General features: G+C 43.2%; 1 protein-coding gene across 8 annotated transcripts; it reads right to left on the reverse strand.

Annotated features, from left to right (window-relative positions):
* Positions 1 to 231: 231 nt before the first annotated feature.
* kita (KIT proto-oncogene, receptor tyrosine kinase a) lies at positions 232 to 22,288 on the reverse strand. 8 transcript variants are annotated; one of them, XM_055045786.1, is made up of 21 exons: positions 22,101 to 22,288; positions 18,524 to 18,778; positions 16,628 to 16,912; positions 16,395 to 16,534; positions 15,955 to 16,126; positions 13,986 to 14,172; positions 13,346 to 13,461; positions 12,981 to 13,092; positions 10,843 to 11,021; positions 9,070 to 9,170; positions 8,812 to 8,938; positions 8,125 to 8,229; positions 7,759 to 7,869; positions 7,405 to 7,546; positions 7,154 to 7,248; positions 6,907 to 7,037; positions 6,445 to 6,567; positions 4,653 to 4,764; positions 4,462 to 4,561; positions 4,099 to 4,204; positions 232 to 2,627 (listed from the first exon to the last, which is right to left on the reverse strand). In XM_055045786.1, exons 1-21 carry the CDS (start codon positions 22,153 to 22,155, stop codon positions 2,445 to 2,447), a joined length of 2,937 nt encoding a protein of 978 aa, XP_054901761.1. In that variant the 5' UTR covers positions 22,156 to 22,288; the 3' UTR covers positions 232 to 2,444. The 8 variants fall into 8 exon arrangements, with proteins under 8 accessions (XP_054901761.1, XP_054901730.1, XP_054901746.1 ...); XM_055045755.1 differs by having other exon boundaries at positions 7,154 to 7,317; XM_055045771.1 differs by having other exon boundaries at positions 15,955 to 16,147.
* Positions 22,289 to 22,596: the final 308 nt, after the last annotated feature.

A 22,596-nucleotide genomic window follows, 5' to 3' on the forward strand; every position in this document is an offset into this window, starting at 1 on the left:
GCAGGACAATCCTGTGAAACACAGGAACGTGGTGCAGCCACGGACAGTTAGCCTACACGTACCGCTAGTGCTTCATGATTTAAAACAAAGCACCCACGTGTTAGAATGGCCCTGTGAGAGCACAGAATTAAATCTAATAAATGTCAATTTGATGTTTGCAGACGGTAGCTTCTCAAACTACAGTAAAAATCAGGAAAATGGATCAAATTCAATCACGACCAAAAGCAGAACTGAGAGTTCAATATACACAATTTTATTTACATTGACACTTGTAATAGCAACATTTAAGATTTACACAGTAACTCTGAAGCTTCAAATAAATACACAGGGGAAATGCAGCAAGCAGTTGCATGAAAAATAGTCTGGTATTCAATAAGGCTCCTTTCCCAATTGTATAATTTTGTCATATTCAACGTTTTCTGATCGGATCTGACCATTCGGAGCAGTGTCACTGGAGGAAACTAGTAAACTTGCCAAGTGCAGCGAACAACTGGAATTGGCCAAAATGAAATCCTTTCTGTTAATAACGTCGTAGAAAGAAGAGCAACATGCAGATTCTCTGGTTGAATCTATATATCTGTGCACCTATACGAAAATAAAGCATAATAATTTCTGTATCACTGTACCGCTTCTTCATTAGCATAAACATCTTCCAAAGTACTGATGTTACTTTGTAATATACGCACATATGTATTTACAAAAAGACGAGAGCAGTAAGACTGTGGGGTCTTTAGTAAGCTAGATGAATCTGTAGTAGTGGCACCTCTTGACAGTAACTCTTTGAAACTCGCACACGCTCACACACACGAAGGAGGACGGGCACACTGGCTCACGCGCACACACACACACACGTAGCACACGCAAACAGGACACTTTCCACTCCTCTGAACAACACCCACAGCTGGGAGAGATGCCGGGACCACTCCAGACGACTGGCTGAGAGGCGCTGAAAATCCCCCTCTTCCGACAGAGGAAACAACTGGATGACCCAAAAAAAAAAAAAGAAGAAGAAGAAGAAGAAGAAGACGAGATGGACGGCAAGGAAACCAGCTACTGGCCAGAGAACAATGAGATGGCCAAACACAATAAGTTCTGCACCGAGTGTCACCTTCTGAACGCATAGCTAGGAAAGAATCTGTGATGTTTTCTTCTCTTCCCTCTCGCTCCTATCACCTCAGGGGTTACTGCAATCCAACCTAATGGCATATCACATCAGGTTCAGCGTGTCTTAGTTGGAGAACTGCACCTGCTCGCCAGCATGGGGTGACACACCAATCTGAGTTGGTTAAAACAAACAAACAACAACAAAAAAAAAAATCCAAACCGACAGATACCCCCCCCCCCAAGAGTTGGGGGGGGAAGTTGTGAAAACACATCTGAGAAATGGCAGTACCTACCTCACGCTTGTAAACATATAAACAGCGGGAGATGTGGGAGGAAACAGTTATGTACATCTTTTACAAGAGATCGATACCTCTCGCGGTCCAGCTGTCAGCAACGCAAGGAAGCATTAAGGGTCGCATACCACATCTATATCTATGCTGTAGCTGCAGTCATGCACTGATCATGGTGTTTGCTTAACTAAAGTCCCAAAAGTCGTTTGCGTTTGAGGTGCTGCCGTCCCGGATTTACCTCCGAATGAACTCGAAGCACTTATGGATATGTCGCCGTTGCCTAATAGCTTAGAAGTGTCTGTGTCATCGTATCTCGGTTCAAATTGGCCCCCGAATGTATCTTCTTCATACAGCATAGATCTGCACAGTCGGAAAGTAATACTGACAATGAAAGTGATAAAAACAAAAGAGAAAAAAAGTTGTATTATTTGCATCATGTGATGTATGGAATAAAGAAAAGTTTAAGTGCCTCGAGTGCTTTCTTTTCCAACAACTGCAACAGTCAAAAACAAAGAAAAAGAAAGAAAGAAAAAAAAAAAACGCAAACGATGCTCTATGACAGAAAAAAACAAAAACAAAACAAAGAATAACCCAAAAAATAACACCAAAGTAAAAAGAAAAACAGACATCTGCTATATGTGGACTGATCCCCCCATCCTCTCCTTGAAAAAAAAAATAATAAAATGATGAAACAACTTTAATGAAATGTAAAGGAGACATGAAAAAGTGTAAAATAACCAACCAATGTAACAGTGTAATAACATGATGAGTAATGTGTGACGGCTGCCCAGCCTCTGTGGTGCCTTCAGACTTCTGGAGCTTGGGAGCAATAGTCCAAGTGTCCTCCCAGCACTGAGCAGGCAAGAACAGCGATCGCAAAGATAAAATCCGTTTGTCCACGGACGCGCTTACTGTTCTTACTGCAACCTTCGCTGGTAACGGGGGGATTCGGGAGAGGGAGGGCGGAGGCGGACGAAAAGTAGTGGTTTGGATGATTTGTGGCGAAACATCACAGGCACTTTGAGGCAGCCAAACAAGTCCGGCGGGTCCTTACACCCACTGGGCCTGAAGGTTTGTCCCCTCCACGAAGACTTCATGCTGAACCAGTAGGGGCTGCGATGGAGCGCTCTTACTGCTGGCTGAGAAAGAGCTGAGAGTCGCTGTGCTCTGAGAACTGGATTCCTCCCTCGCTCTAGGCAACACAGGGAGTCTGGAACTGAAGTTCAAATAAATCTGAGAGAGACAGAAGAGAGGGAGGGAAAAAATATCTGTTGGAATGGATTTTCAGATGCTTCAATTTGTGGGAACTCAGTATTTTTCTTTCTGTTTTTTTCTAAGCCTGACTGTCGAAGATATTTCCAGAGATTTGCAGAAGTATTAGCTGCCCTTTGCCGATTACACATTTTTTTACACTACCATCACAAACTCAAATGAATTTTGTTGGGTTTTTTTTGCTTGTTTGTTGTTTCGACACGGTGCAGCACACAATGGTGAAGTGGAAGAAAAATAATACAAACAGCTAAAAACATGAAAAGCAGTGGCATCCATCATTTGTTTTCAAAACCCCTCTAGTATAACTAACCAATGAACATTTTTCCGGTCTGATTGAGTTGGAACTGTACTGCCAAGAGGAACAAGCAAAACTGCTAGCGTCCAAGTCAATTAGCCAAAGATGAAAGATAACTGCACAGTATTTTTTAGTTGATTAGTCAAAAAGTTTGAGAACTGTTATTAATCGTCTTTCTCTTAGTATTTACATATTGTGCTGTTACAATCTGACATTTAGAAACTGACATTTGTTATTGCATCACTGCAAAATGTTGCAAAAGTTTAAGGAGTTTTTTTTTTTTTTTCCAAAGAGAACACTGCAGTGTAAGTGAGCGTGGGAGAAATCTTCTAAATGTTACACCGGTAGGCAAACGTGTAATGTTATATCTGAGAGAGGGAGAATAAACGTAAACAATTTACATGACTTTTTTTTCCTCATCTGGTTTTACATTTTTCATCAGCTCAGAGTTTTGTGTTTACGGAACGAGACGTGCCGTTGACGGCGGAGGCAAATCAGGCTGTCGTCCAGAATGGTGATAATTGAGCCAAAGAATCTTGCTCATGTTTACACTGTCTAAAGGAAGACTATTTAGCAAAGCGTCTGTTGATGTGAAGCTCGTACCCTGAGGGAACGTCAAGGCACCTGGAATGCAGGGAAACTGTCATGACGCAGACGGATTGCTGGACTGTTGTTGAGACGTTTCTGGAGGCGAATTTTAGTCTTTCACTGACTGATTTATTGCCCAGTCTCGCACCACCAACTAAGAAAGGTTGGTGGCGTCAGCTAACTCCCGCACTCTTTGGTTACCAGTTGAGTAACTTGCGCAGCAGCGGTTTGAGGTTTCTGCCTCATAAACGCTCAAAAATGAATAACGCTGCAGAGTGACAGAGAAGGTCATGCCACCAGTTAGGCTTTATTTCAGATATTTAAAACATGAAATGATTAATATGTGCCAATACTGACTGATTTGAAAGGCGTGTATAGCGATACGATTTTCCAGCCTTGTTGTCCAGTTAAAGTTGGTCTCCAGTTCACCAAATAAAACCAAAACTTTTTCCAACTTTCAACCCTTTGAAGTCTTCCTGACATTTTTGAGGAATGTGATTTTAATCTTTGTGCCGTTTCAGAAAACGGTGCAGAAATAGGTGAACCTACATGTTTAGTGGCATCCGACAGCTGCTGCTCAATGCTCTCAACCACTTTCGTGAAGGGGGGTCTCTTGAAGGGGTCCGCATCCCAGCAGGAACTCATGATTTGATACCTGCAGCCAAACACACAAGCAACATGATGTACCGTCAGCAAACACAGAGCATCTTCTGTGCAGTGCTGTTTTATCAACAGATCTTTCATTAATCATTTGCTATTCTTGTGCGCGGCCAAACGCAACAGAACATGAGCGGGCTGTGACTCAGCTCCTCAATGTTGCATTCTTGCATATCATTTCATCAAAGCACAACATCTCTCCGTTTGATGATGCATTTTGAAGTCCGTCACGTTCCAGATCAACAGAAAACTCACATTTCGCTGGGCGCGAACTCCGGCGCGTCCATCCGGTATCCTTCTTTTATCTGTTTGTAGAATTTGGCGTCCACAGGCATTCCAGGATACGGACTGTTTCCTACGTTCAATAGGAATCTCAGGTTACTTTGTGCAGCTTTCTCAGCACCCAGATAAGCCGGGATAAAAGCGGCATGGACGGAGAAACATACCCAGTGAGAAAATTTCCCAAAGCAAGATGCCATAGGACCACACGTCACTCTCGAACGTGTAGACGCACTCAAAGATGCTTTCTGGGGACATCCACTTCACCGGCAGGCGGGCCTGAAACAGAATACCTCAATAAATAGGCGCTGTACATAAATGCAGTCCATATTTTTATTTATCTCAAATACAGATTTGACAGAAAGTTTAATAAGCAAAACAGCCAAAGTAGTTCATGGCTCTTTGTCTGAGGTTTGTAAAAAAAAAAAAAAGAATAGAAAAGAAGAACCTCAGACAGAGGTCTGATATTAAATCTGAAAAAAACAGTAAGAAAATTTTTCTAATTTAATTCAATTATTTTAGAGGTTATACTTTCAAGAGAAAGGAGCTGAAATATGTAACCACACGAGACATGCATCATAGGAACTCACAGTTCCTAATAATTCATTTTTAGTGGTTTAATGAAATGCTATACTGGCTAAAACATCTTGTGCTGTTTCCTTTGAAAAACAACTTAAAAAACCCTTTGTACTCAAGAGGTTTGCTCCAGAATAACAAATGGCTGCATAGATGCAATTTAGAAAAGCCAAACCGCATTAAAAAAGTGCAATTTTCTGGCTTACTTGCAAAACTATTCCCAATGTCGAACATTTTGTTGTTTTCCTTCAAACTGTTATGTACTTTGTCAAAATTTTAGAGGATAGATTCATACATGTTTTATTTTGTATTGTGTTTGTTTTTCTTAGCTTTATTTTTTCAACTACATCCACAGACATACATTTTCAGATCTTGCCAGAGATTCTCACTGGCTTTGGATCTGGACTTTGAGAGATTTTGATCGATTGATGGGCCTTAATGTAACCAGTTCAGATTCTGAACTAACTTTAGGTTTGATCTTTAATTGCTCTGTTTTAACACATTATTTAATTCTTTCACTATGGCTCTCCTGCTGGGGGGCGTGCTCCAGGCTGAATCTGTTGAAATTGCAAACGGGACTTTCTTTGAGGATTTTATCACATTCAGGGTCTGCATTGGCTAACTTGTGTAGGGGTCAATCGTCTTTGTAGGTGGAGAAAAGTGATTTACCGATGATTTTTGAGTGAACAGGACTCAAAAATAATTTCTAACAGGAAGAGCAGAAATGTGGAATTTGATAGCTTGTGATCAATGAACTGCCAGCACCGAGTCCGAGGCCTTAGGCATTTAAGAAGAAAAATGTTTGTGAAAGTGGCTGAATAGAACGGGCGTAAATACAAATGCATGAGACATTTTTTATTTAATTTAGTTTTGAAAAAAAGTAACATAAACTATTTCACCAGACTTTATTGTGTTTTATCACAATAAAGTCTGGTGAAACATGCTGGAGACTGCGGCAGTACAATAACAAATCTCGGAAACAATCATTTGGTGAAAAAAAACAACTTTTTCCGAGGCACTCGAGAGTTCATTGTTATATTTGTAATTCTTCATTAAGTGCATCTGAAAAGCAGAGAATCGCGTCTTTGTTTCTCGAGCGCCATGCCCTCAGATCAAACTACCAACATAAATGTGGGAGAACCACAAAGTGTGACGAAGTGCAAGGTTCTTAAAAATCTTGCCTCGACCTGAAATCTGCTGCACAATAATGCTGAGTCAGCAATTGTGGATGAGTATTGTAACTCAAATCCCTGTGTGTGCAAATCTCGATCCAACATTTGTGTCATGTAATGATCGGGCCTTGAAGTTTCCTCATTAGTCAGCCAATAGCTAATTCTTACTGCTCTGAATTAGCCACCGTAACTTCATGACAGCTCTACTTACGTTGCCCTTGACCACGTAGTTCGAGTCCGTGGTGATGTCCCTCGCCAGGCCGAAATCGCAGATCTTCGCCACTCTTCCTTGAGTCAGCAGGATGTTCCGGGCGGCGAGGTCTCTGTGAATGCACTGAAACGAGACGCGCCGCAGTGGTCACGCGCAAGCCTCTTCTCGTAACAGGCTGACTGTTTTTTTCCGTGCCGGGCCGTGTAACACACAGCCACCGACATCGATACGCAAGCTCTCTGGACACAGTATCTGCGCCTCCGCGGGGGGATACATTTTTCAACAACATGCTCAAACATGCGTTTTAGATCCGTTTACTAGCTGAGGAAATGCGAGCAGCTCTTCCCATGACAGGCACGCGCGCGGCGTCTGGTTATCAGATGTGATGGGGTTTATTCCAAAAAAAAACACCAAAAAATCTGCTCATAGAAAATCTGCAAACTGCGAGGAGCAGAAGCTTACATTTTTGGAGGCTAAGAACTCCATGCCTTTGGCCACTTGGTACGAGAAGCTGAGGAGATCCTCGGTGTCTAGAGACAAGTCGTCCTCATCGAACATCTCGCCGACCGCGTCAGCTTCGAGGTACGGGCCACCTGAGGGGGGAAAGGAAAGGGTCAAGAGAGATGACCGTTCCATCTCTGTGTTTAAAGTTTTGTTGTTTTTTTTTTCTTAGGAGAGTGGAAGTTTGATGAATGGCTGGCCGGCTTGCCTTTGCGTAGTGACTGTCTCCGCTCCGAGGACGAGCTCGACGGTGAGTTGCCAGCGACAGAAGGCCTCATGCTCATGTAGCCGTTCAAGCTGTCACTGTGAAGAGGAAAGGAGCAGTCTGGTCTGAGCTCAGTCCTGCTGTCCAAAGACCCTCCCACGCACGATCTGTATCGAAAATACTAGTACTCTCATCTTTTTTTGTTTTTTGCTTTTTCCCGCCCATCACAAATCACTTTTGAAGCAAAGCCTCACCCGTCTGCAGCTCTCTGTTGTATGAAGTTGCGGTAGGAGTAGTTCTCCTTTAGCTCACAGGTGCTGAAAGATTCTCTCTTTCTCCGGAGGAAGTTAAGAAGGTCCCCAAAGCAGCAATATTCTGTGATGACCAGCGTTGGTCCTAAAGATGGAGAAGCAGGTCTCATCAAACGAGCTTCCAGAATCCATGACACGAAACTATTTCACATTTCAGCCATAAGCTTACTGTGTTTTATTTGGGATTTTATGTGATACACATAGACTCCAAGCCAAATCTCAACTAAATAAATCTGACTCTTCCAGTTTCAATCCGCTGCCTAAAACAAATAAAACAAGACAACATGGATGCCACACCTCCCACAGTGCAGGCTCCCAGCAGGTTGACGATGTTGATGTGGTTTCCCAAGTAACTGAGGACCTTCAGCTCTGACATCAGTGCCTCTTTCTCCGTGGCATGAGCGCTTGCTGTAATAAAAGCAGCAAGATAAGAATTTGCAAAAGGGTAGAAGCACAGGCATCTCACGTTGAAATACGATTAGTTGTTCTTATCTGATTGCTTCGTGGGTTGAATAAGGAGATTCGTACCGCAGGGTAAATATAAAATATATTGCTTTAGAAGCAGAATGCAAAGCTTGAAATGCCAAATGACAAGTTTGAGCAAGACAGCTACTGAGCACATTAATCATATTTGTTCGTTGGGTGTGCAGGGGCAGAACTTACATTTGAGCATTTTCACCGCGACCGTCATGACCGAGTCAGCGTTGGAGAGTCCATACGCTGTGGCCTCCACCACTTTCCCAAACGCCCCAGATCCCAACGTCTTCCCTAGAAAGAACAGAGGTCAGACACAATATATCGTTATGCTCTGTGCTCTTTTTTTTTTTTCCCTTTCCCAAACAGACTGAGCACCAGCGCTTCCAGGGCAGCAACAGTTTTAGCCCCGGGGCTGTGTGTGCAGTCACCAGGACGTGTAGGATCCTGTTTGAAGAGGGCTGTTGAAAACAACACCCAGAATATGTCAACAATATTGTGTTTGCATAGGAGGAGTGCGGTTTCTTTCTCTTTGAGCTGCGGAACGAGTTGGTCAGTAACAAAGACAAACGCGGCTAATGCCTTAATGCAATGCACACAAATGTGGAACAAAAAGAAAAAAACGGTAAATCAGCGTAAAGTAGCCAGAGGGTGTCATTGTCATGCCTGACAGTGCGGCGTGGGCTTTATGATTTTAACTGTGACTGTTTATCTCTCCAGTCTTACCTCCACCCGACACATAACAGCATGTGTTGGGTGGAGACATGAACTTATGACTTGGGTCACAAGTGCAGGGGCGTGTCAGCTTGCTATGACCTGTTAATTGCGGCGTCCGTTCGAGGGCGCCGACTCGTCGCCAGTGGACTTCGTGCTCACCGAAACGCAGGTTGTTCCGTGGGAACTCCCACTGGTGATTGTAGGGCAGCTGCGTGGGGTCGATGTACACATAGTTGTTGCCGTGGATTCCCTCAATGACTTTCCACTGGATCTGGTATTTGGGTTTCTGACACACACGCAGACAGACGGAATTAAAAGACAACAGAGGCACGTGTGGACTCATGAATTCGTGACGGACGCCTCGTACGCCTGACTGCAGGGCGTGCCGCACGCAGGGAAAATGCATCGCCGGCTTACCTGCATGTACTTGTAGAGCAACAGGATAACAATGAGACAGAGGATGCCTGCTGCTGATATGAAGCCAATTAGGAGAGGAGTGAACAGACCGTGCCTTTCCTCTGCAGGGAGACGGAAAAGATAATGTTAGATAACCAAAGGCCCAATCAGTGACTTGTTCACTGGTTTGTTGTGGTTGCACTGCAGATGACATTGCAAAGGGGCATTAAGGTAAGCCAGAGAAGGCTAAGCCATAGTGAAGCACACTTTGATCAAATAGCAGCAAACTAATCCCATTACACAAATTTATCCAAGTTTGTTTTTTTTGTTTTTTGTTTCTCCTGCTCTATTGTCCTGTGATTTCACACCGCTCGTTTCCAGCATCCCATGCTACTTTTGCGGCTTCGCCGGCGAGCGGTCGCATGCAAACGTTGTTCTGTCCCCTTTGTGTCTGGCCGCTTGTGATGCCTCATTGTTTTGCTCCTCTGTACACGCCGGGGTGTAATAAGCTCTTTAGCGATAAGGAGCTTTCTCTCCACTTCAAATCTGAGAATGCCGAGTCTGCAGGAACTAATCCCCTGTAAACCTGTCAGTGGGTTCTAAAGCTCTGTTTTCTTCGCTGCAGCTCACTGACACCTACAAGCCTCCCACAGACCACCGAGTGCCCAGTGCCGGGGCTCCCACTGCGCTCCTACACGCTCATGCGCCTCCGCCTGGTCTGCTGCTACTCTGTGTTTAACGAATCCTGGGACTGGCTCCCGAAGGCATGTCCTGCCTGGCCACAAACACGCACTGTCCCCATAATGCACACCCACATACCCCCCACCCCCTTCTGCACAAAGCAGTTTCTGCAGGCTCAGACTGGGAGAACTTTGGTGTACTTTCAGCTGCTGCACCGCCGCTTTTAGGACATTATGCAGCAGATGGGGCGGCCGTTGCAGGAGAGGGGATTTAGAGTTGTAACGTACACAGAGGGCCGGAGCTAATTCTTGTTTTTGCGCCTTGTTGCAGCCAATCACCTCTGAGGTAGTATCTCTTTGTTAATGTTTACCAAATGGATGGGAACCAACCAAGGGTTAGCAGTGAGCTCGGGGTTAATCTTTGGCAAAAAATGATTGTTTTCAGTAAACAAGTTGAGGCTCAGGAATTATCACTTCTTAAGATTTACTGTGGGGGGTCGAGCCCACCGGGTCGATCGAGATAACGTAGAAGAATCTGGAGAATCGGTGCTTGAATAAAGAATACATTTTGGTTCTTAAGTATAAGATGCCAATCAACATTGGGAAAAAAGTAAATATGGTGAATACACCTCTACAGTCAAGAAGGTCAGATAAATAATATTAGCAATAAGTTTTCAAACACTCTGGCAACATTTGTTTACTAAAAAAGATCTTAATGTACTGTGTGTGTGTATAAAAGATCTAATGAAATACAAATTATCAGAAGTACAAATAAGCTGCCTTTTCTTACATAAATTGGCCATATTGGCTGCATGTATGAGAAATGTCCCATTGTGACTTCCAACTTCTCTGGATGTCTCTGCTCATTTCACTCAATAATTTAACTCACAATTTATCTCCATTCCTCAACCAATCAAGCAGATGGTCGATGTTTTATTTAAAAGCATACTTATTAGGGGTATTTTTTAAATCCATGCTTTCACATTTAGCTTCAACCTTAAAACGAGTGTGAAGACCCAATGAGCCCGATCAACCTGCACTGACATCGCCCATCTCCCTGTCGGTGGAAACAGTTTCTTCTTCATGTGAATGCATAAACCGGATGCAAATTTACCCGTGATAGAAAACAGTATGTGGGACTGCTCTCCGTCCCCGATGGCGACGCACTCCAGAGTACTGAACCGCCTTCTGATGTTGACCCAGCTCTCCACCCTCTTCTCGAAGCTGGTGCTTCCCGACATGATGGTCATGACGGCGCGCTCTTCATGGGTGGCGTTTTTCTGCTGGGAGCACCTGGAGGCACATCTGTTTGTTAGTATTTCATCACCGGGTCCCTTTCTCAGCAAACCTACAGCTTCACTTTACAAAAGCTACAAGCAGCTGGTCAGTGACCAGAATCGACCAATCCTGCTTTGGTTGGCTTCTGCTTGGGAAACGGAAAGGAAAATATGGAAAAATTAGATTTTAAAATCTTTAAAGTAAATCAGATTTTGAAATACATTTTTAATGATATAAATATTCTATATTTATATAAATAGATATTAAAATAATTAAAATGTTTTAGTCTATTAGTTAATCATTTACAAATTTAGTTGTAAATGATTAACTAATCATTTAAACTAATGATTAGTTTAAATTGCAAATGCTATGAAGCATTTGCAATTTAAACTACAATCTCTACATTATTTCTCTTTTAATTAAGACATTATTTAAATTTTTTGATTTAAGATGCAAATCAAAAAAAGTGCTGCATGAACTATTAAATAAATGGACTCAGTCAAAATTAGAGATAGGAGATTTGCCCGCAGAAAAAAACAGAAATCTGTTTTAGACTGATCAGTTCATCTACTGCCTTTGACTGAGAACATTTTAAAGAAAAAGCAGAAACACATCTTTATTTTCTTATCTGAATCACCTACTGCTTTGGTCTTGTGTGGGAAAGAAAACGTGACATTTCTGTTTTTAGAAAACAAAAGTTGGTCGTGTAAAATTAGCACCCAGGCTCCACCGATCCCAGCGCCGCCCCACAGAGAGCGGCGCAGAAATCAGCAATACCTGCTCTTCCTGTTTAGACATTAAAACACCTGTCATGTAGGCACAAGTAATGAGCATCAAGTGGATTTGATTTCTTTTTTTCAGTAAAGTGATTGGGCGGGATTATCGGGCCTGACGCATTGGACGTGCCGCTCGGGATTGTTGTTGGCATGGCAACCAGATGCTCCTCCCTCATGTATGTTTGCCGTCCATCTCCAATCAGCGAGTGGATTCTTAAGAATCTCCTCGTCACGTGGGAGAGAGGGTGGGGGGAATCATCTCATCACTGTCAACCAATCGCAACCGCAAATCCCACATTCCACCATCATCATCATTCCCGGACTCGACCCAGCGCGGCTCTCTGTGACCTTTAGGACCCCATGGGTTAAACCTCAGAGGTAATTGTTCAAGTTTGATAATAAAAATCAAACCGCAAGAACCAGATCTGAACCGAGCAGCCTGTGTGGCGTGGGGTAAATGTACCACACGTCACACATACACACATTAAAAAGAAAAAAGTCCAATATCTGAAAAAAAAACAAGCTAAACTAGCAAATGAATTTTAAAAATATGGAGTATGAGAGCATGGGCTGAGGATTTTACTACAATATTGTTGTAGTATTGTTGTGATAACTATAAAAATGATGATAATGATTGATCACTTCTTGTTTTAGGTATCTGAATCTACTCTTGATTCGTTCCTATCTGAAACAAGCATTTTCAGGACGCCACATATGTATTGAAGTGCGATTTATACCACTAAGCTGCACATAGACACTTTGTCGACTCATTTCTTAATTTACTGATATTTTTTGATGCTCTCATAGAAAAAACAGTGACGAAAATAGCAAAATAAACATTTCAGTCCGTTTTTTTCAAATCAACAATATATCAAAATTTTGTATCGTGACAAGAAATCTTTTGACACAATAATTGCCCACCGCGAGAGCACATCATGAAATATTTGTTTGCATGACAATAACTCACTGCTTCCCTTTAAATTTAAGAGGCTTTGTCATCTAGTGAGTCAGAGACGTTCATCATAAGATTTAAAATTAATTATCTCCATTTTCTTTTTACTGCCACTACCTGGTCATAAAATGATTGACACTCTGCGTCACGTTCTCAAATTTACCCTCATGAAGGAAACAGAGAAGAACGGGTGAAACAAGCAGACTTGTTTTTGTGTGGACAACAATAACTGACTGAAAGCCTCACCTGACGTGCTTCTCGCAGTAGTACCATTTGATCTGGGGGGCAGGGTAGCCTTCGGCCACACAGCGCACCTGTCCGTCCACCGGGCCCCCATGATCTATGATCGCAGGCTTACCTGGTAAACAAAAAGCCGACGTCAGACTGGGAGACCGTTAAGTAATAAATTGCAGGCTGTCAAGAAAAAAGGCTGTTTGCCCTCCTTCAGGCACAGCTGCGAGCTCGGTGAAGCGCAGTCTGGAGGGTTGGACTTCATTAAATTATAATTCCTAAAGGTCAGCTCCCCTCGTGGCAGCAGGCGAACGCTAATGCTGCGTGGAGAAATGCATTTTCATGATGTGGCTCAAGGGGAGAGAAAACCTTTCACTTACTGATAACAAACACGGAGAAGTTGTGCTTTACCGCCGCGTCGCCGTTGGAGGCTTCGAAGGTATAAATGCCACCTTCTCCTGGTTTGAGCCGCACCAGCCTCAACTCACTGACGTAGCTGAACATGAGACAGACAGATTTTAATCAAGGATGTCTTTTTTTTTTAAGGTAAGAAAAAATAAGGAGAAAAACCCTGAAAATCACTGGATATCAAGTCCTGTCTGAGAGAGAAGTTCACATGTTCACATGGATAGATGATCAGTGCTTTATTTGAGTAATGTGTTCCCTTTCACACATCTGCATTGCATTTGTTTCACTGACCCACATCCAGCTGAGGATCGAAGTGTGCGTCTTTATTCTTCCTACATTAACAGAGATTTTGGATAACACCTGATTTTTTAAATATCCAAGACATGTGCATTTCACTGGCTTCATTTACCGAAATCACCAACCGATTACACTTGTAATCTGGCTGTGAGCGCTTCATGAGAAACCCTGGGGCGACGCTTTTCGCCCCAGCTGTTTCTCAGGAAGACGTGACCTTGCAGCGAGGCCAAGCCCGCTAAATTCCAACGCTCTTTCTGCAACACTTGCTTGCACTCTGCATGGACGCAGTTCAGCGAGTTTGCATTGTGCACGCACCTGTAGTCCCTGCTGTGCGTGGTGATGACATGGTCGCTGGTGTTTCTGAGCTTCTCGCCCATGAAGCTCCAGGAGACGGCGTGCGGCTTTGGATACGCCTCCATGCTAACGTTCAGAGACAAACTGTCGCCGGTGCGGACCTGGAAGGTTCTGTTGTGGATTTCTGCGGAGCTGATGAATCCCCGTTCTGAAATAAGAACATAGGAGGCGTTTACAACACTGGTGGAAAAGATACGCTTCCAGACTTGTGAGGATGGGAGGTGTAAAGACTTTCGAGTAGCCTACGTCACATCAACTCAGCTTGTGCATGAAAACCTCACTGCTAATACAAAAAGACTCTCTCAGGTTATGAACAGTTCAGATTCAATTTTGACACATAGGAAAGACTGGGGTTTTTTTGGCAGCAAATTAGACAATATCTAAAAGTTGAATTTCATGCAGCAACGGGCAGCATAATAGCTTTGATTAGCCGGAGGGCTGATTAAAGACTGAGCTTAGCTGCGGTCTTGTCAGGAGTTAGATGAGAAAAGTCACACCACTTCCATGACTTGAAGGAAAAACTCTGAATACTAATAGTATTTGTTAACTCATCTCAGTTTGATTTAAAGAAAAAAAGTGTCCCTGGTATTCAAATATGTTTTTACTAGGCTTTATTTTAGAAGGCTCTTTGAAACCAGGACATTTCTGCTCTATGAGTCTAGTGTCGGCTCATTAATCCTTGGCTATACCCTCTTACCTCTGCAGGATCGCGCTGGTGCTGGTGTTTATCTCCAGCGATCGTTCGTAGAAAGACAGTAAACTGTTTGCAGAACGCAGACATTCATGTAAAAATAAATGCTGCGTGTTTTTGTTAATTTTACCAAACGTGACGTAAACCAAGCTAATCAGCATTAGGCCGGCAACTAAGGGTTATCTTAGTAATTGATAATTGAGTCAATTACTATGATGATTAATCGATTACTAGGATGATTACTAGGACATTCTGCATATTTTTTATTTAGCCACCTTAAACCTTTTTTGAACTATATTAGAAATATGTTAAAAGATGCAGAACAAAATCAAAATCAATTCAAAATCAATTCTTTTTTTAAAATAACAAAGTAAACATTTCACTGCCAAAAAAGTGCAGTGATCATTTGTAGATTGATTCATTTTTTGCATTAACCACATAAATCGAAGTTTTTATTTTTACTGAATTTTAACAACGTTAAGCTAAAACTTTGAGAAGCTCTGGGTAGAAGATATTTACAAATTTTTGTTTTTGTTTTTATCTGAAAGTCAAATGCATATGTTTCTTGCAGTTTTGGTTTAATGCTATGAATGTGTTATTCCACAAATGGAAATTTTTTTGAGCCTGTACGCTCCAGTTAACGATGAGTCAATTACTAAATTATTTGACGATTATTTGAATAATTGATGTATCATTTCAGCCCCAATCAGCAACCTTTGCTATTTTGTTGCATGAAGTAGTAAAACACTAATAAAATTCCTCAAGGACCTTGCACTAATATTGACACTCTTCAGTCTTTTGTTACATTACATCACATTTATTTAGATGTACACATGCATCCACTGTGTGGATAAAAATTGAAAGCCACGCATCATTTACTTTTCACTTTACAAAGGTTAGCTGCTAAATCATTGCATGGCTTTATTTCGATCTATCAGATAAACTCCCAGTTGAATACATTTCATCAGAAGTTATGCTGTGATAAAATGTGGAGAAGACAGAGGAATGCATATACTTTTGCAAAGGAGTGTTAAGCTTCCATTGAGTGTATTCACAAATATATGCAATTTACAAACATGTACAGCTGGAAACCAAGAGCTTGTTAGGGAAACAGGTACTTAGTTTTAACACATTATGTGAAAGGCAAAGATTGCTAATCAGAACTTCCCCTGAATTTATTTCAATTTCATCACTGGGCAAGTAAGTAGAGGAAAATATATATATTTTTTCCAGACTCACCATAAACGTCCAGCCACACGGACATCGTGCTGTTCCCTTTTTCGTTTCTGGCTTCGCATTTGTAACTCCCAGCGTCCTGTGGACGCACGGACTCTATTTGCAGCGTGAGACTGCGGGCGTGAGAGTAGTCCTTCATCAGGATGCGTGCATCGCCATCAACCTTTGCTGGTTGCTGTGGACACCAGATGGCACCCTGTCAACGCCCAGAGATCTCTAGAGATTAACCCCGAAGGCATTTCTATCCTTGCCAAGCAAATACTAGCAAAGATGCACAAATGCATGCAATATGACCACAGACACATCCAAGATCCTATTGCACATGCAGAGACACCTTTGACCCTCCAGCCGTTTGCACGGGAAAGGTAAACCCTTTTTTTTTTTCGACATGCAAACCGTCTAAAGCGCGCTCTACAGCAAAAGGCAAAGCTGACGGGTCTCACCGAGCCAGGTGGTGTCACCCAATTCACTGTGAACTCTCCATTGACATTGGTGGCATTGCAGGTAATCAACAAATTTTCATTTCGCGTTAGAATGATTCTCCTGGGATGCTGCATCTGAATTTCAGGAGGACCTAAAGGGACTGAAATAAAACAAGTTGACCCAGATCAGAGCTCGACCTCAACAGAAACGAATCACAGTAAAGAAGCATTGAACACATAAGACGCATTTTTACCTCTCTTGACTGTCAGGGAGTATTTTTCTGATTTCACAGCTCTTCCCTCGAGCGTCCCCGTGCACACATAGCATCCTCCGTAAGTCAGCTTTGCGTCGTGGATGATGATCCCTTGCTCCAGGCTCGTAGAATACCGGAGACCAGCGGGGAGGGCTTCTCCAGAGCACATTTCCAAAGTTAAGTTGAGCATACTTGGATCAGTTGCAAGGCATGGGATGGCAGCGTTGTTTCCCTCACGAATAAGAATGCTGTTTATCGCTGATTTTCTAAAGGGATTCTCTGGATCTGCCAAGAAAACGCAATTGCACAGGTTGTGTGAGAGAGCGGGACTTCACACTGAGTTGCTGAAGCTTTATGACTATATGTTTTGTTGTGCAGACATCTTGGCAGACCGGCAGGCCCTGGAAATGCAGAAAATAAAAACGATGCCTCTACACTTTTTGCTCTGACAGTCAAAGAATGTCAGAAGTTATGCAAAGTTGTTTTTTTCCCCCAAGTTTCCAAGTAGCTTGACTTTTCTCGAAACATCCCAAACTAAGTCACATTCAAAGGCCATTTTGCAAAAAAGCAGGAAGTGATTTCAAAGAAGGTGAACAATAAAACAGATTTAAATACTGCATGACGCGGTTCCAGTAACAATTTGAGTTTGAGGAACTCCAGAGTGATTTTGGGTAAAATCTTCCTTTGCTGCTATTGTGTGCAGGAGAACAGCAGCTTCGGGGAATGCTGAAGTCAGATGCTTCATGCTTGTCATGAGTTACTCTCTGTTTCCTCTTCTGATGCAGTCTGTTGCATTGGGGGAAATATATAAGACCATCCCTTTACATCTACCTATCTATCCATCCATCCATTGTCTGTTCACCCTTGTCCCAAGTGGGGTCGGTAGTTTCTCTCCAGCTGCGTTCTGTCGCAGGACAACAAACAGGACAAACAACCATGCAGCTGGATTAGCCTAACAGTCATGGTTTGGACTGTGGGAGGAAACCAGAGGACCCGGAGAGAACCCACGCATGCACGGGGAGAACATGCAAACTCCGTGCAGAAAGGCCAAGGCCGGGAATCGAACCCAGGACCTTCTTGCTGCAAGGCAACAGTGCCCCATCCCTTTACAACCAAGAGTAAAATATAATAATAATAATAATAATAATATTAATATTATATATTATAATTATTAATTATTATTATTATTATTATTATTATTATTATTATTATTAAGTGATTATGGCTTTTCACCAAAATTTTGCAGGTTTTCAAAAGCGTTTTTTGCATTAACTCAACAATGTAAGCCAACAGAGGCAGCAATCGCACATAATAATGAAATCAGGTTCTCCTCTTTGTGAATCAGGGTGAAGGATTTTGAACTGCTATTATTCAGGATTTACCATGTCCACTAAAATATTCAGCCTCTAAGAAGAAACCGAACTCTAGCACCTTAATCTGTTCACAGTGTTCCTTTCAACCTTTGCTAAAAATCCCAAACAAACAAGATTGTTTTACGTAACCATATATCCGAGCTTGTTGCCTCTGAGACAGATACAGGACTGCTGAGCGAATGATCAGCACATGATAAGAGCCTGCAGTGATGGCGCAGGGCCAGAGGGATGCAGGGGGTCACACAGGAAAGGAAATACAGTAAAACTCAGTCATGCACTCAATAAATAGCTCCAGAATCCTCCTCACCTGTCTGGGGCAGAGTTACACACACCTAGTTGTGCAAAACAAACCCACATGTCTCAGCATCCTGTCAGTAAAGACAGTACTGCCAAAAAATAAATGAATAAAACGAACTTTGACCGCTGTCGCCTGGAGTCTGACTTCATGTCCTCCTGATTGAAGATGGCCTCGTCTCACAAACACAAACTCACAACAGATTCACACACAGAACCACCCAGATACCTTTCACGAAGACGAAGATGGAGGCTTCCTCGCTGGACTTTTCATCCCGGCACATGTAACGACCACTATGGACACTCATCGCTTTGAGGTAAAATACTCTCCTCATCCCATCGATTTGCGTTGTTTTAAGAGGTCTTTGCCGGTTTTCTCGCCACCACTGTGTCTTGTTTTCACTCTTGCATCGCAGGTCGAGGGGATGGTTGAGTGGGACGACGAGTTGGGCCTGGTTGGGAATGATAGTGGGCTTGGTGTTGCCTGAAATGTGATTGGAAAGAGGGTTATGATTCTGGAAGGTAATCTCAGACTTCAGCATCTAAGCTACCCAGCCTGCCTGTAACGTTCATGACAAGAGCTTAACAACAAATCTCTCATCTAGAAGATTAATAAGGTCCACATCAGACATTAATAGTCGTTAACTGACATGTGTGTTGACAAACACAAGGTAAAAATGAGAAGATTTACATTGGACTCCCATCTTGCCTCATATGAAATCTGAAACAAAATACCAACTTCTTCCACTTGGACATCAAGCAGGATTAAATATACAAGCAAACAACAATCTCTTGTAACGTTTCACCTGGGACTCTTGGAATCGTCCAGAGATTTAAGCCGGCATAAACCATAAACAATGCAGGACAAAACCCAAATTGGGTGATTTTACTAAACGTAACCCCGAATCAATGGCGGAAAGATCCAGAACTGGGTTGATTTTGAAACACAAGTTTGGTAATGGGATTCATTTAACGTACTGCCATGGTTTTTCAACCAAAACAAAAAAAATGGGCTAAAGTGAGAAATGTTCAAAGCTATCTAAAAGTGCAGTGAGAAGAAGGGATTGCTGACTGCTTCATAACAATGTCAGGTTCCCTAATGCTAAGGGAACAAACCCATTCTGTAGGTTACGTTAACACAAGCTCTTGGCATTAATATTTGTTCCTTTGTGATTTCTAATGTAACAATTTGGAAAGACAGCACTGAGGTTGAATCAAAAAAGAATAAAAGGTGTTTTAATTGGTCTCTTTTAACATGTACAGTTTTAATGGAGACATCATCACTGCAGCAGAATACAATGTTGGGTACCTTTTTAGACTCTTCGACCCCCTGACAACAAAGGTCACAATATTTGATTCAACGTTTGCTCAAAATCTACCCAACTTCATTTCTAACATCTTCAATCTAATATAATGGATGATCTGACAGTTTATTTAAACGGTTAGAATTAAACCCTAGAGGTAATATGAGCAGAAATCTTTAGCAAAACACCATGATCTGAAATGACCCGAAAAATTTCATTTTTTGATGTATTTTGTGTCTTTATCGACCAAAAAAATTACAAATAAAAACCAGACAAAATGCATAATCACTCTTTGTCTTCTGAGAAAAAATCATGGTGTTTTTTTTTTTTTTTTTTTTTGCTTCTTTTGTTTTTGCTTTTACAGAGCAAACCCACTTTACATGATCAGTGCAAGAAACCACAGCGGGAGTGTTGAACAGGCAGCTGCTGATGGAGATACGGCCTCAGTTGGCGAACTCCTCACTTCGACAGAGACAAAAAAGGGAGGCGCTGTCGAGTGTGGGATGGTTGGCAATTTGAATGCAGGATTTGACCAATCAGTAAGAAGATAATCGGGGTTTGCCCTGGGGTTTGAAAAGGTTGTCTCGATCAGGGTTGGGTGCAACCTTTGGTCGGCCCACCTCTGCTGAAAGTCGAGATTTTTTCTTGGGGTTTAATCGGGGAACGGGTATTTAAAAGTAGCAGAACCAAATGTATGAATGTCTCGACTTATCAGAACTTGTCATTTTTGTTCTCTAAAAATAACACAATCAGGGATGTGCACAAATAAACTCTAGATGGAGCTGGAGCACATGCACCTCAAAAAAAGTGCCCTTTTGAAATCTTTTATTATTATTATTATTATTATTATTATTATTACAGTGTATGTAGTCCACTGTAGGATTTTGCAGATTTAAAAGCCTAAATTTACAGACTGCCTGTAACAAGTGGCACAGTACAGCCAGCACAAGGGGCCCTCCTCTGAACACCAGGCCCCCAAAATGTCTGTGCACGCCACTGAATACAATACATGCATTACAACAAACAATCTGATCAGAGCAGGCTGACGGGACGGAGAGGGAGTACCCCCTCCCCGGGCAGCATAAAGCAGCTGTAAATCTTTTCAACATAACCACTTCTTCAGTTCAGTTAACACTGCTCATGACCCGTGACGTCAGCAGAGACGCCAGATACTTCACAGAACAACTGGAATAGCAAAGGAGAAGACAAAGCCAGGAAGAAAATGAATGCATGTCGTTTTTAAACGAATCCAATCACGTGTTTATTTCCGACATCATCATCATCATAAAACCTGGCTTATTATCTGTGCACCATGCGCAAGCGGGCTTTAGGAAACTTCGCGGCGTCCCCCAGGTTGCATCACACGACGGTTCAGCCGGAGCACACGCCGCCTTGAAATGTGCCACTCATTGAGACGATCAAAACAAAACACCCAGATGACCTGATCGAAATTGTCCGATCAGGTCTTTGATCGTACGCGAGAAGGCCACGAAGTCCACCTGACGCCGCCCTGCCCTGAAACGCCTCAGCGCGGCTGCAGGGCGCAAAGGAAAACACCTCGCTGGTTCAGTTTCCCACCCCGTTTTCAGAATCGGCCGAGGCGCCTTCAATATGCCCGTGAATGTCCCTCCGATGGAGAGAGCATTCATCCACTCTTCCTGACTCTGGATCGCTCCACGGAGACCACGGGTGGCCCGTTCTCTCTAAAACAAGCAACGAGGTTCTCCCGATCGGCTGTTGTGGACCTTGACCTTCAATGTCCACGCTTCTGAAGAAAGAGCCAGAGTCGTAACTATTGCAATGTGTTTTTACGCCAAAGCCCACTGAGAGTGGGAACAGGTTTTAAAGCGTCCCACTGAGTCCAACACATCATCTCGGAACTGGGAAACACACACACACACACACACACACCACACACACCACACACACACACACACACACACACACACACACACACACACACACACACACACACACAAAGAGAGACAAAAACAAGCCAGTGAAACGGATCGAAGTCGTTTGCATGTTTCCTCGGAATCACAAGCCAATATTTTACATGTTGACGGTTACACGCGCTGCTGCCGGTGGATTATTTGCATCTAGTTAACATTGCTGGAGAGCCACAGTTCGCTTCATGAGTTCTTTCTACTTTCTTTCTCCTGCTCGTTCGTTTTCCACCAACGGCGCCTTGTTTCTTGATTAAAGCGTGAATTATTTAAATAAGCGTCGCGTTCAAATCGCCGGAGTATCCGCTTCCCTCATTGGGTTTCTGTGAGGGTTCGGGTTGAACTACAGACTCGGGGCTCCGACTCCGCATCACAGCACTGTTGCAAAAGCATAAAAAAACCAAATCGACTATACATATATATACACACACACACGCACACACACACACACACACACAGCCTGTTAAAGTTCAACACACCCTTTCTCCTCCACCCCCGCGTGAGAGAACAGCAACAAGTTGCGCGTGAAGGCACACGCTCGCCCAGCGAGCCTTACCTGGGTGGAAGCTCAGCTGCAGAAACACAAACAGCAGTATCCAGAGGTATTCCATAGTTAGTATTCCATGGGTCCAGCTGTGAGGGTGAGCCAGTGCCGCGGTGGTCAAGCTGCTGTCGCTCTCGCTCGCACTTCGCCGAGCGCGTCGGGCTCCGGTGGAGGAGGAGGGGGTGGAGGTGGTGGAGGAGGGGGGGAGGGGGGGGGGGGGAAGAGAAGTTTGGTGTCGACGGAGGCGCGCGCGCTTCACAGGGCTTTAAAGGCACAGATGCTCGGCAGCCTGACTGAAAGCATGCTGTTGTCCTGCAGCGGACCGGAGGGGACGGCGCGGGCCCACCAGGTGGCTCTGCCTGAGGAGGAGAGTCAAGAGCATGTTTATAGGAGCCCGGTGGTGGAGCCTATTTATTTTACTCACACGGGAGGGAGGGAGGAAGAGAGAGAGAGAGAGAGAGAGAGAGAGCGAGAGAGAGAGAGAGGTCGGTGTCTGTGACCACTTGTC

This window comes from Poeciliopsis prolifica, unplaced genomic scaffold (genome assembly GCF_027474105.1).
Source record: "Poeciliopsis prolifica strain line A6 unplaced genomic scaffold, Auburn_PproV2 SCAFFOLD002, whole genome shotgun sequence".
Taxonomy (NCBI): domain Eukaryota; kingdom Metazoa; phylum Chordata; class Actinopteri; order Cyprinodontiformes; family Poeciliidae; genus Poeciliopsis; species Poeciliopsis prolifica.

What these genes read in the sequence shown, in the direction of transcription:
- kita (XM_055045728.1), bottom strand. Translation starts at nt 18,836, where the DNA reads ATGCTGAAGTCTGAGATTACCTTCCAGAATCATAACCCTCTTTCCAAT. An exon ending in CATCTTCGTCTTCGTGAAAG is followed by an intron (nt 16,913 to 18,523) that starts GTATCTGGGTGG and finishes TTTTCTTGGCAG; the next exon opens with ATCCAGAGAATCCCTTTAGA. An exon ending in GAGTTCGCGCCCAGCGAAAT is followed by an intron (nt 4,205 to 4,461) that starts GTGAGTTTTCTG and finishes GTTTGGCTGCAG; the next exon opens with GTATCAAATCATGAGTTCCT.